Source organism: Fusarium oxysporum, chromosome 9, assembly GCF_000149955.1.
Source record: "Fusarium oxysporum f. sp. lycopersici 4287 chromosome 9, whole genome shotgun sequence".
Taxonomy (NCBI): Eukaryota; Fungi; Ascomycota; class Sordariomycetes; order Hypocreales; family Nectriaceae; genus Fusarium; species Fusarium oxysporum.
Window position 1 is genome coordinate 2018868 of NC_030994.1, and position 12665 is coordinate 2031532.

At 49.2% G+C, this 12665-nt stretch overlaps 6 protein-coding genes across 6 annotated transcripts; 3 read left to right on the forward strand and 3 right to left on the reverse strand.

Moving 5' to 3' along the window:
- The first annotated feature begins 1225 nt into the window (after positions 1 to 1225).
- On the forward strand, positions 1226 to 2724 carry FOXG_12648 (uncharacterized protein). The gene is made up of 3 exons (XM_018392475.1): positions 1226 to 1736; positions 1803 to 1921; positions 2054 to 2724. Exons 1-3 carry the CDS (start codon positions 1337 to 1339, stop codon positions 2456 to 2458), a joined length of 924 nt encoding a protein of 307 aa, XP_018250990.1. The 5' UTR covers positions 1226 to 1336; the 3' UTR covers positions 2459 to 2724.
- A 1007-nt stretch (positions 2725 to 3731) lies between these two features.
- FOXG_12649 (uncharacterized protein) lies at positions 3732 to 5527 on the forward strand. Its single transcript, XM_018392476.1, has one exon. It carries the CDS (start codon positions 4264 to 4266, stop codon positions 5110 to 5112), a length of 849 nt encoding a protein of 282 aa, XP_018250991.1. The 5' UTR covers positions 3732 to 4263; the 3' UTR covers positions 5113 to 5527.
- A 1072-nt stretch (positions 5528 to 6599) lies between these two features.
- FOXG_12650 (syntaxin 8) lies at positions 6600 to 8146 on the forward strand. Its single transcript, XM_018392477.1, has 2 exons — positions 6600 to 7108; positions 7165 to 8146. The coding sequence occupies exons 1-2, from the start codon at positions 6912 to 6914 to the stop codon at positions 7757 to 7759; spliced, it is 792 nt and encodes a 263-aa protein (XP_018250992.1). The 5' UTR covers positions 6600 to 6911; the 3' UTR covers positions 7760 to 8146.
- FOXG_12651 (uncharacterized protein) lies at positions 8136 to 8756 on the reverse strand (the record flags this gene model as incomplete). The annotated part of the gene is made up of 1 exon (XM_018392478.1): positions 8136 to 8756. One exon carries the CDS (start codon positions 8754 to 8756, stop codon positions 8136 to 8138), a length of 621 nt encoding a protein of 206 aa, XP_018250993.1.
- A 569-nt stretch (positions 8757 to 9325) lies between these two features.
- On the reverse strand, positions 9326 to 10648 carry FOXG_12652 (uncharacterized protein; the record flags this gene model as incomplete). The annotated part of the gene is made up of 4 exons (XM_018392479.1): positions 9326 to 9485; positions 9532 to 9580; positions 9629 to 10003; positions 10066 to 10648. 4 exons carry the CDS (start codon positions 10646 to 10648, stop codon positions 9326 to 9328), a joined length of 1167 nt encoding a protein of 388 aa, XP_018250994.1.
- A 511-nt stretch (positions 10649 to 11159) lies between these two features.
- FOXG_12653 (uncharacterized protein) lies at positions 11160 to 12628 on the reverse strand (the record flags this gene model as incomplete). The annotated part of the gene is made up of 4 exons (XM_018392480.1): positions 11160 to 12248; positions 12296 to 12345; positions 12400 to 12498; positions 12573 to 12628. 4 exons carry the CDS (start codon positions 12626 to 12628, stop codon positions 11212 to 11214), a joined length of 1242 nt encoding a protein of 413 aa, XP_018250995.1. The 3' UTR covers positions 11160 to 11211.
- Positions 12629 to 12665: the final 37 nt, after the last annotated feature.

Below are 12665 nucleotides of genomic sequence, written 5' to 3' on the forward strand. Positions count from 1 at the left end.
ATCATTGCCATCACTTGGTTCTTCCAGCGCGGCGCAGCACCTCGTATCAGCCAGAAACCACCTAAATTCCAAGATATATCTGGAAATCGAGTATCTCGTGATGGACAGCCGCGTAATAGAGACGCCATGTCGAACTGTCTATACTGCTAGATAATGGGAACTGTTACTGACCACATACTATCAAGGAAGTTATCCACCGTATCACAGTATCTCTTGCTGGGGCTGTGCAACATTGTGTACTGTCGTAACTGTGGTGTCGTCAGCTTCTCATCGAATCATGAAAGCACCAAAAAAAGAAGGCATCTAGGGAATGAGAATACATGAAGCCATAACCAATGATAAGAACCAGAGAACACCATTGAACCTTACCGCATGAGCACACATCAATAAACCACCTCATTGCATGATGAATAAACATGATACCTGTTATGTATGCCTTACCCTAGAGCTCAGAAGTTCTAGGGAAGTTCCTGCTCTCGTCAACTCTCCCCTGTAAAAATTCTTTCTTGGCACGCACTGTTAGTGCACTGTTAGGAGCGGGATTTTCTACGGGCTACTCGGCCACACAATACTGCGGGGACGCCATCGGCTCCCTAACAGCAGTTTTCAGAGAAGGAATTTTGGAGAGTTCACCTTCTCTGACAACACCTTTGTCGGATCTAATGGCGGCACCTCAGAACCAGAACGCCTTAGATATCGGAGGACGGTGCCCGTGGCATCGGTAGCGACATCCTCCCGATCAACGACGCCGATTGCGATGGGTTTTTCCCCTTTGAAGGCAAGCCGCACCGCCGGCCTCTGATTCCTTCCCAAGGTTTTTCCCTGCCGCCACGACAGTCGACTACGAGCTACAACTTGGTTACTGGAGATTGTGGACTGCGTCAGCAGATGTAGTGATGCGTGAGAGAATTCTGGTCGGTGGAAAAAGCTCGACAGTAGATTGCCCCCGAACCCGCTGACGGGTGACGGGCTTGAGAAATACAGCACCTTTTGTGCCATTGGTATGCTGGATGGTGAAGGAAGCGGGGTTTCCCTGTACCTAGCTAGCTCAGCACGTCTTTTGCTCCAGTAGGAGATCTGGCTTCGTTACAGCCACCCAGACGAAAAATATACAAACAAACAAACAAACAAACAAACAAAAAGGTTCCTGCTCTCGTTCTGAGTTTTTCCCAGTAGCCAGACTGAACAATACTGTCTATGGGAAGCTGCGTTCTAAAAGAAGTTAGGAATAAATATATACACAAGCTATTACGATGTTATCTATTCATGTGTCTGCAACCATGCATATGGCACTTCCATGTGAAAGCTTAGAGTGAAATTGCCCTCACTCTGCAGGATGCTCCGACTTCAACCTACGACGATCAAGATAGCCACGCGCGATATTAGCGACGCCGAGCGTCGCAGCCGCTACAGAAAGCACCTACTCAGTCGTCAGAAGGCCAATAAAAGACGCGATGATCTCACCCAGCTTGATCAAGGAACCGTGCTTGAAGATGCCCTCAACACCAGGATCGTAACACCAACCACTGACTCTAGCATTGGGCAAGACACGCCAGGTTCAGATGGCAGAAATGAGTCAGACGGTGAAGAGGAATTAGGATCATCAGTTCCTCCGCTAGACTACGTTACCATCAGTTCCGAGGAGACCACCTACGTGGACGTTGTTCACGGCACCAACCGCCTGCATCGACAACCAGACCAGCATCGACTTCCTTTCCGCCCGCGACAAAGCTTGGGTATGTCAACAGACCAGCAATGACGAGATACGATCGGAACTGAGGCAAATACTAACAAGTTTGAAGATGATCATGAAGATGCGGATACTGCGCCCGTCCACACACAACCCCACGATAATGTCAGGGATGGTTCCATGACGGATGAGGATGAGCGCGATACGATAGAGCAACCTTTGGCAGCAACTGTGAGGGACACTTCCCCAATCGAATATCCTGTCCCTATCATTATTATCGGATATGTATCCATGAAAGCCCTTTGAATTGCCTTGATTGTGGCGAAATGAAAGATAAGTACGCATAGGCTAATGGGCATTTAGCTGGACGGATCAACGTATGAATCGGAAGAAGTCAACGACGACCTCTTGCAGACCTCGGGAGAACTTGTAGACCCCCCCGAAGATGCTGGTGAGCTTTCAATCTCACCGGCTGACGAAGGGTTGGAGCCTACGACACCCCGAAGACATTTTCCTGTGTACAGCGATCGCCTACCCGTTGAAGAACAACCTCAAACTCCAAGACAACTTCCAGAAGCTCGCCATCAAAGCAGGTTTGATGGAGTTTATACGGCGCCAGTTCGAGGACGACGAGTGAGAGTCGAAATTGACGATGCACCAGTGACAGTAAGGAGAAGGCGTGCTGGACGCAATACTAGCCCAGTAGGGTTGAGAACACCAGGGTTTCAGGGTTTGTACGGAGGCAGTGAGAACGCCGACGATGTGTGATGTGATTTGCCGACAGACATCCGTAGTGATGTCAGGTGGTTCATAATCATCGGCAAATGCAAGGAGTACGAGGATCAGTCTTGCTAATACAAGATAAACGGAGCATAATATTACGGTGACTGTTGGTTTTGCTGATCAAGCAGGGCGTTGACTGAAGTTATTAGACACCTTACCTTACCTTACGTTAGTTTGATATTGAATCAGGATAATGAACTGTTCAGTTCGTTTCCAAGACGATGTCAACTAAAGGAGCATTCCTCCCTTGAGTCTTGCTTCTCCATAAGTGATGGAAGATCGGTGATAGTTCCTTTGTGATCCGTTTGGGACAACGGGGTGCGGACATGGATCCGTCCTTACAAACTCGGGCAGGTTCGAATTTTCAGTTGGTCCGGCTCCGGGGGGCTCCAGATCCAGCCATTCGCGGCAACGAAAATTCCAGTCAAGCAGAGTTTTGTCAGACTGGACGTGCCTGGCTTGGCTGTGGCCACCTCAGGCACCAGGAGAGGCAGAAAGGCACTGGACATCGGGAGTTCTATTTGATCCACTCATTTCACTTTCTTCCTTCGCAAGGTACGTACTTGGAAACGGGCTCGGAACTACAAACTTCCAATTCCAATGATCCATTGGAAGAGAAGATCAGGGCAGAAACAAAAACTGACTCGGGCTGGGCGGAAGCCCGGGTGGATCTCTTTGGCGTCCCATCGGAAAAAGATTGGTCAATGTCTAGCTGCGGATCAGAAGCAAAAAACTTGGCTGAAATGGGGCTCGGATTGCTGAGTGAGTGCTCAGAGTGGCACGGGGCAACTAGAGTCAAGTCAAAACGTTGTCCATCCAACCAGGCAAAGGCTCAAGACATGCTAAAGACCCGCCCAGACGCCATGCCCCTTACAGCCACGAGACCCCTAACAATTACGCAATCCAGAAGGGGTCAAGCGCGAATTAGAGCTGACCATTAGACAGTACGTACCTGACGCTGCGATGTGCCTTAGCTTCGAGCTAGACCACTTTTAGGGCCGGGAGGTTTGCGATAAGCTGATGGCGTGCATACCGTATGCATACTGTCTTGCACGGACCCCAGCTGCAGCTTGCCGAATCCGATACAAACTGCTGATGCTTTAGCCGGGCTGTTTTGGGTGTACGGGTATCTTCTCAGAGTACCTGTACGCGGCGTTCGCCGTTCGTGAGACCAACGCACAGTGTCAACTCCAGTAGCTGTTAGAGATCGGAGTGAGGCTGCATGGGTTGGGTGGGTGCGTTAAAGAGCAAGAGAGCACCTCAACCTGGGGTAAAGAGCCACTCACACTTCACGCCCCTTCTTCGTCTCTCTACTCTCACAGGTTCTTTCCATTTTAGCAGTCCTCCCCTCGCATTCTTTTACAGCTTTTAATCCTCCTTCTTCCTCCCATCGATTTCCTCCTCCTCTTCCTCTCTTCACATATTCCATCCATCACAGGACATACCAACTCAAAAGTCATTCCCATCACGACTTGTCTTAAACCACACCCACTTACTACCTATTATCCACCCTCATCCTCACCTTCGCGTACCTTGCCCTCGTGCCTCGTCCTGGCCGAACCCATCGCGTTCTTCTACTACTTCTCTCTATCTCATCGTCACTCATCAGGCTCCATCTCGCCGACGTCCTCCTCAACTCTCCTCTTGAGCGAACTCATCATCACCGCGTGTCCCGGAGACTATACGCTATAGATGGTTTGTGACAACACTGACTACTAACCTTGCAAACACTCCCAGTTTCCCATCACAGATCAGATCAGAACAGGACAGAACAGAATACGCTTTTCAAAATGTCGTACTTCAGCTCTCAGTTCTCTTCCTCTCCCGTCCTCACCATGACTCCCCAACATGCCCACCAGTCTATGGGTATGGCAAGCTTCGGACACCACACACCACCCCGATTTGCACCTATGCCAAACCAGTTTGCTGCTCAGCCCGTTCGACCTTCTGCAGCTGGTAGAAAGCGTTCCCGGGACGAGGCCTCTGAAAACCTTGAGCCTGACATGAAATCCCTGCCCGTTGAAGAGCCCGAAGAGGAATGGATCTACGGTCCCGGCATGACCCTCATCAAGAAGAGCACTCGCTACGTCACAGACGCCAGCAGTCAATCCGGCACCTGGGTTGAGGAGAAGAAGGCTGCTGAAGAGGCCGCCATGAAGGAGGCGCGCTCTCTGATCAGAAACCCCAAGCTGCAGCGCGTATCGCCCACTCTATCAAGCGCACCTGCCGCCAGCACTTCTCCCCTCCAGTCTGAAGTCAAGCCTGCTACTGAGGGTCCCATTGTCGATAACTTCACTCTGCACCTCGGCATTGGCTGGCGAAGAATCAGCGAAGAAGAGCACATCCAAGCCGCTGCTCGTGGTTGGGCTCGCTATATCGAAAATCACTTCCCTGTTTCCAATGCTCGAATCCTTCTTGAGAGCAACGGTCTCCAGTCGTATCTGGTGGAGACCAACGAGGGCTTCTTCCTATTTGCCGAGAACCTCCGACAAGGCCAGCTTGTCAGCCAGACTGCTGAGGGCGCACTCCGAAATCTTCGATGCTCTCCTCCTATCTTTGACGGAATGGAGGTTCTTTCAGCAGCCGAATCACCGCGACCAACCAACGCCGTCCCTGATATGGACATGAGAATGGACTAGAGTAACCTCGTCCGGGAACGTTCCGAATTTTTTTTCTTGATGCATCTTGTACTTGCTATTTACGGAGTTACGTGTTTGCCATGCTTATGGACTGGGAATGGGAATGGGAAAGGAGCCTTGGGATGGACGGGAAAGAAAGGCTACCGAGAGCGAATGCCATAGACCGGATAGTCATGGCTTGATATCATTTGATTGCAATTTACATTATTGAACAACAACTGGTCTTGAATGTGCCTCTGATGTAAATTGTGTTATTGTGTCGAACATTTCCGTGACTTTGTGCAAATTGTGTAGTTGTGTTTGTGGCATAGACGGAGAAAAACTCCCGCTAATAGATGCGCGTTTGTTTGTTCAGGGCGTGATTTTCGCGAGCAAGCCAATACGACGCGACACCCTTGGCTTGGCTGGGCTCGGGCTCGGGCTATCATAAGGAACCCTACCTTGCACTTACATTACACACGCAGCAAGCAAGCATCATGGGCGTTAGGATTGGAAAGGGCCGGTTTGAAGCCAAGAGTCCAATTAAAGAAAGTTCAATTTTTGATTTCCTCGTATAGCACGATACGTGGCATTGTGCCTGAGATGCAGGACATGCTGGAAGCACCGCTAATGCAACACAACACAAACAGACTCATCCAACAAATGATAGCCAATGCAGTCCATGAAATGGCTTGAATAGTCTCTTCATGGGCTGCCACAGAGCCAATCTCTTGTCTTGGATCTGCAACTCTTCTCATGCGGCTCAGCTAATTCATTGGTTATTCAGACATGAAAAGCAGCAATGTTGCTCAATAATTATGTGGCGTATCGTATGCATTGGCTTTCATGGTAGATAGGTAGACTATCCAGCTGTATGTTCCACCTTTCGATCAATGAAACAACTGAAATAGACTGAAGCAAATGGTCAATCTTCTCTTAGAATGCTCGAATGCAAGCATGACCCCATTTAAAGATTGGCTTTCTACCGATGTAGTAGTGAACCTACACTATGGTATAAATATATAGATGGCTCTTAATAAACTTCCCTGCACGGTATCTTTTTACTTTTCGTGAAATCAACCATTTGAATTACCTATCGGCCTTTTGAGGACTGAGTTGAGAGCTTGCTCAGAGCGGGGCTTGACTCCCGTCTCTTGAACTGGTCTTCTCAGCATGAGATAACATTTAGAACCACGAATCATACTGTTGAGCTTGATAGTGTATATACCCATTTCACTGCTGCCTTTTTCCTTCTTCATATCGTTTAAATGGAAGCCTACCTTGCCTTGCCTTACCTTGACCGGACTGGCTCTGCCTTTGGCTCAGGGGAAGCATGTCCCCAACCTCCTCCGTTGAGCTTGGCCGAGGTATTTGCCTCTAGAGTCCAGATAGGCCAAGACTCTTGAGTACCTTGTCGGCGCAGGGGTACCAGTATTATCTCATGTATTTTAGTCTGTTCGACTATCGTCTAGGTAGCGCAAATACATCAATTGTCGGAGTTACACCAACTCTCGGAACCTTTGGACAGCCCATCCGTCATCCAGTTACGTATGATAATAGAAGTCAAGTAGGTTCAGGAAGGAGGTAACTTCCATCTACCGTACAACATCATCACTTGGGCGTTGCATCCCCAATAAAGCATATTCTCTCTCCTTGTGATTCAGATTAAAGCTATACAACCGTCGTATCTTTTTTTTTTTTTGGCGCCTGTAGTAGGTCCCAACTGAGAACAGCTCCATCTAATTGATTGATCAATCTACCTACCTTATCCACCGCATCCATCAACCACATCGCATCGCATCGCATCGCAATCACCAACCATGTCGAGCGCCAATCAACTCTTTCTGCTCGCTGACCACATTAAGCTCTCGCTGTTGGAGCGCCAACGGGCTAAGAATCTTAATCTTGAAGGCGACTCGCAAGATGGTCACATCTCACGATCTTTTGACCAGTTCCGCGATGGTCTGGCCAATCTCCGTGATGAGGAGCAGCGGTTGACCTTTGCAGGCGAAACAGAGTAAGTCTTTCTCAAGGTACTAAACACCATTATCCAATGCTAATCTTGTTCCTCAGCGCCGCTACAAGCCTCACAGAATCCATCACATCGCTCCAGAAGCAATTAGACGACCTCACAACTCAATTCCAAGGCCAACCAAACTCCAAAACCGCCGAAACACTCATTCATCCCAACTCGGAAGAGCTCGCCGACGACTTTGAGCACGCAACATCCACATCTCCAGTCTCGCGGAAGCCAAAGACTGTTCGCTTCAGCGACACTCCTCCTTCACCGTCCGCCGAGCTCTTTGGCCGTTACCGCGATGATCCCTCCGATAGCGCCGGCTACCGAGACGAGGCACAGGGCATGGACAACCAGCAGATTCACCAGTACCACGCCCAAATCCTAGAGCAACAGGATGAGCAGCTTGATCGCCTGGGCGAGTCTATCGGACGCCAGCGCGAGCTTAGCATGCAGATCGGCGACGAGCTCGATAGCCATGTTGCTATGCTCGATGAGGTTGAGGCTGTTACCGATCGTCACCAGAGCCGACTGGATCGTGCGAGTAGAATGCTCGGAAAGGTTGCTCGAGGCGCAAGCGAGAACAAGCAAATGACCACTATTGTGGTTCTCATCATCATTCTTGTCTTGCTCATTGCTATCCTGAAATAAAGCACCTAGTCTGTAGACCATGCTTGTCTCTTCTTTCCATCCGTCTCAAAAGAAACAGCGGGCTTAGCGCATTGGTTGGAGTTCTCGGAGTCGTTTGCTTGGGCGTTATTGTGGCATCTACCTACATTTTGATTTGTTTTTGTTCCTTTGCTTCAGTACAACAGTGGACAGTTGGCCTTTTCTGCGACTCACTTCCTGTAAATACGCCAATACTTGACGCAGTTTAACAGAATAGAGACCGATTTAGGTTCCTCGTCTTATCATATTATCATTCTCAGAGAAAAAGCTACCTACCAATCCTGAACATAACTTGCAGTCTAGACAATTCTCCTCAGGTAGAGATTATCTCGAACAAGGAAAGAAGAAAGAAAGCAGTTCATCGGATTACGTCTCCTTCTTTGTCAATGCCTTCAAGCCCCTCCAGGATATCGCTTCCTGCTAGAATACCCGTGGCGCCCACGGTCACGCCCCGTTCTCGCGACCATACTTCATGAAACTTTATGCTCTTGTCACTCGATGCAACAATAATGCACCCTTCCTTGCCTCCTACTGGTGCAGTTGGGTCCTCAGAGGTCGGCCCTCGAGGGTATGAGATGGCATACAAGGCCCGCAGGTCGTCCTCCCAAGGAATTGCTGCAACCTGTTTGCACTCCGGCCAACTGAAAACGCTGACACGATAGGGGTGTTCTGGTGAAGCGTACCCGAATGTGGCGGCAATCTCTCTGCGCGTTGTGTTCCAGATGAGCGAGGTTACCTGGGCAGACACTGATATCGTTGCGAGAGCTGCTCCGGATGGCGTATGGAAGAAGTGTATGCACTTGTCGTTAGAGCCACCTCCTGTTGCCACCAACTCTCGCCTCCAGGGGCAGAAAGCAATGGCTTTCACAGCAGCATCGTGGTTCCAATGATGCTTCGCGATAGCAGGGCCAAGATACCGAACGGTGTCAGTTCCAGTCGGAAGTGGCTGTAGCTGTGCCCTGAACGCCCTCACAGGCATATCGTCGTCCCATCGACGCTCAACAGCCGTGTAACTCTTGTCTCAATGCCACCATACGCGCTGCCCGCCTCAATGCGCCCTCGATGACCATTTACCCCGTGGGCTTGCTCAGTTCGCCGTCCAGAGACTTGATCAGCATCGAAAAGACAGCAGAGATTGTCGTTTCCCCCCGAGGCGAATAGACGACCATCATATGACCATGCAAGACCGCATACTTGCTGACAGTGAATATTGCTGATCTTGGCTACCAACGATACCGCACCGGGCCAAGTGTCCCGCGTGACTTCCCAGCCTATCGGCCATTCCACAACGTAGTAGTAGATATTGCCCATCTCATCCCCAACTACCAAGTCCTCCGTCAGAACTTCGACCCCTAGATTCATGGGGTTCTTGGAAGGTCGCAGAGTACAAGCTGGGCGCCAGCTCACACAGGAAATAGGAAAAGTCTGGCGAACCTCGAATCGTGGTAGTGTGTCAAAGAGAGATTGGAAAAGCACACTCCCGTTCGAGTGTCCAATCCCAAGCACAGCTTTACCTCCAGGAGTTGATGAGAAGGCAACCGACGTCAACTAAGTATCGGAGTGTGTTCCATGGATCAGCTGCACGCCCCGAAACTCAGACCAGGCATAAAGAAGGCTCCCCAAGCAGACAACAAGAGTTTGTGCCGTATATGAGTACGCCAGTGGTGAACAGTAGAAGTCATCCTTTAGATTAGGGGCATCGAGTACTCTGAAGACCGTTAGCTCAGCTCTTTTGAACACTCAGACTTACCAACCTGAATGGAGCAGCCGGTAGGAGACGCCTCTTTGCTGGCCTAAGAGGAACTGTTTATGGTCAACTATGATTTTAATAGACCAGCAGGTTCAACTTACTTGACCACTCCTCTTTGTTGACCCACTGATATCCATTCCAACTTGTGTGACTAAAGTCCGTATGAAGACCATGCTGTTTGAGGCTTTGAGGGATTTGCTGAGCCCGTGCGAACTCGAGGATCTTTCGTACCTGGTCAATGTTGAGAGCCGAAGCGATGCGGCCTTCGTGCTTCTCCTTCTCGACTGACGTGCTGACAAGACTTTCCTGGAAGAGGGTGGGAAACACACGAGCGTTGGTCCCACGTCTGACGAGATGCCCCTGTCCATCATCGGTAGCGATTGCATTAGGCGCAAGACCACCAACCGACCACATGGCTCCCATACTAACTTGACGATCTCCTCCTCGGTTCTGTGGTAGTTGGCCAAGAGCTATACCTAGTGATGAGCTGGTTAGATGAAAACAAAGAAGAAGAAGTAAAGCAAGTTGGCTGCCAAACCTCTGTCCAGATGACTATCGTCAACTCGAAAAGGAAAACGGGGATCAGGGTCCATCACACGACGCTTTAGAACGAATGGATCTGCTGAGGCACTCTTGTCACGCTTCAGACGCTCATCTCTCGATAAATCCTGGCTTTGCTTTGTTGTTCGATATCTCTCGGATGATGGGGAAATGGGATCACGTCTCGGGACGTATCTGTCTAGAAGCTGTATGTTTGGGTCAATGCGTTTGTCTTGGAGAGGCAAACGTCTAGAGAATTTTGAGTATAAAAAAGGAGAAATCACATCAGCCTTCCCTTTTGGATGACGCCTTTCTGGTGTTTTGGGAGGCTCGGCCGCGAGCCTTGTTTTGCTCGATGCTGGCGGTTTTTGCTCTTGGTTTTCAAGCGATTTGATTGGAATTTCATCCGGGCTTGAGCCATCGAAAGAAGGAAAACATCGTTTTCGGAGATTCGGGCAGAACTCAAAGACTTCACCTGCTGAACCATAGCCTGAATCCGGCGAGCTTATCGACTGACAAGACAAGTCTGTCCCGCTAGTTCTTGGAAGCAGTTGAGGACGTCGAGGCGGTTGTCGAAACATGCTTATCGATATCGATTTTTTGACGAGTTCCAGGTGTATGGCTCTTGAAAGTCTGGGACATGAAGAAACGAATGAACTGTTGTACGATAACCTGAACAATACTGTCACGATAGACAGAACTTTCCCTCGACGAGATTACCTACCTTGTGAGATGATGCGTTTTATTGATGCTTAGAAGAAGAATTTCGTAGGGAAGAGAGGTAAAGGTGAAGTGAGGATGTAGAGAGGAGTTTGGGTGGAAGGGAAGGAGTCATGCCAGATGCACCTAATGTCTTGCCCTACCTTAGTTGATCACAGATTGAAAGTCGTAGAATCGGCGGTACTTACTTAGAATGCTCCAATAAATTAAAGCTTGAGGCAATCACGATAGTGCTGCTCCATGGTCTCACTACGTGCCTATTCGAAGATAAATATCCTGCATCTTCCAGGCATGACAGAGAGCCATATGATCTTTGTAACGGATATTATAAATTTATTTAATAGTCAATAATCAGTAATGTTTTGAGCTTAGGACCTCATGATTCATCCAAACTCCGTGACGAATCTTGTAAATTCGAGCCGGCTCAGACATAGGCCTCACCCATCTTTGTCGCAATATTGTCAAAGTACGAATTCGCATAATCCAGCCAGTTCTCTGTCGTTTCCAGGCTTCCCAAGGTGCGATAGCTTGTGCGGATAAGGGACTCGTCTCCTTGCTTGTCCGCAGAAGCCTCCCAGAACATGCTTCCGCCGAGACCATGCCCCAGCACATATTCTGCCTTCTTCTGAACCACACTCGGAGTATCGTAGGAGATTAATTCGCGTTTTCTCTGGTCGTAACTGAAAGAAGCTTGGGCATTTGGGTCGTACATGATTGTAGCTCCTTCCTTTGGAAGTGCCTTGTAATCCCAGACGCCTCGCTCCCCCCAGGAGCCCTCACCAACACCGCTGAAGGTCTTTCCAACGCCCAAGTTATCTTCAAAGGAGCGGCCGAAGACAGGTATGCCGAGGACAATCTTTTCAGCGGGCACCCCGGCTCCAAGATAGTCCTTGATAGCATAGTCGGTATTGATCGATGTTTCAAAGCTTTCCGTGAGGGTATAGTCGAGATTGAGCCTTGTGACAGGACGTTTGTACGGGAACAGGTTGGCGTTATGACCACTGATATAATCCCAGCTTCCAGAGTACTCATAAGCCATGAGATTAATTTGGTCGACAATTCGGCCTATATCGTTCAGGTGAAGCTTTTTATAATGCTCAGGAGCAGCAGGGGCTGCGATGGACAATAGGAAATGATGGCCAGAGGTGTACGTTCTTGCATATAAGTCGAGCTCATTCCGTATAGCCTCAAGGAGCAGAACTAAATTGGCAGCATCGATTTCATCATACGGAAATTCCCAATCGATATCGATACCGTCGAAACCCCAATTCCACATCAAGGAGACCGAAGTCGAGGCAAATCTGACACGCCTGTCAGGTGTGCTTGCGGCAGAGCTGAAGTTCGCAGACCCGGCCCCCCACCCACCGATGGAAAGCAGAGTCTTGAGGTGACGATTGGATTTCTTTAACAGGAAAAGTTGCTTCACACATCCGTAGGCATTTCTTTTATGTTCCTCGTAGCCTAGTCTCTCGTCAGCTGTGAAGTTAAGGTAAAGAAGGTAGACTCACTGTCTCCGTCAAATTGTGCCATAAAGTCGGCATATTCGTCTTTGGAGTATCTGATGTTTGTTTAGCCTTACGTAGATATTTAGGTTATTCTACGTTCCGCTTACACTGTTCCATCGGGTTCGACACCCAAGAATGCGTAGAGTACGTGAGAGATGTGGGTTACATCGATATGCTGAGGGTAAAAGCTTCTGTCATAGATGCCCCTGATACTGTTAACAAAGTGCTATGCTTGATAAAGCGAGATTAAAAACCATTTGATGAAGTAAACAGCGTTCACATGCCCTCTTGGGGCATACTCTGGTGACCGGAGAGAATGATCAGGACGAAGTGCATGGCACGGCCGAGTTGCGAGAAGAATGGCAACAACCGC

Coding starts and splice junctions, on each gene's coding strand:
- FOXG_12649 (XM_018392476.1), top strand. CDS start 4,264: ATGTCGTACTTCAGCTCTCAGTTCTCTTCCTCTCCCGTCCTCACCATG.
- FOXG_12648 (XM_018392475.1), top strand. CDS start 1,337: ATGCTCCGACTTCAACCTACGACGATCAAGATAGCCACGCGCGATATT. Junction 1,737..1,802: donor CCGCCCGCGACAAAGCTTGG/GTATGTCAACAG, acceptor ACAAGTTTGAAG/ATGATCATGAAGATGCGGAT. Junction 1,922..2,053: donor AGCAACCTTTGGCAGCAACT/GTGAGGGACACT, acceptor ATGGGCATTTAG/CTGGACGGATCAACGTATGA.
- FOXG_12650 (XM_018392477.1), top strand. CDS start 6,912: ATGTCGAGCGCCAATCAACTCTTTCTGCTCGCTGACCACATTAAGCTC. Junction 7,109..7,164: donor ACCTTTGCAGGCGAAACAGA/GTAAGTCTTTCT, acceptor CTTGTTCCTCAG/CGCCGCTACAAGCCTCACAG.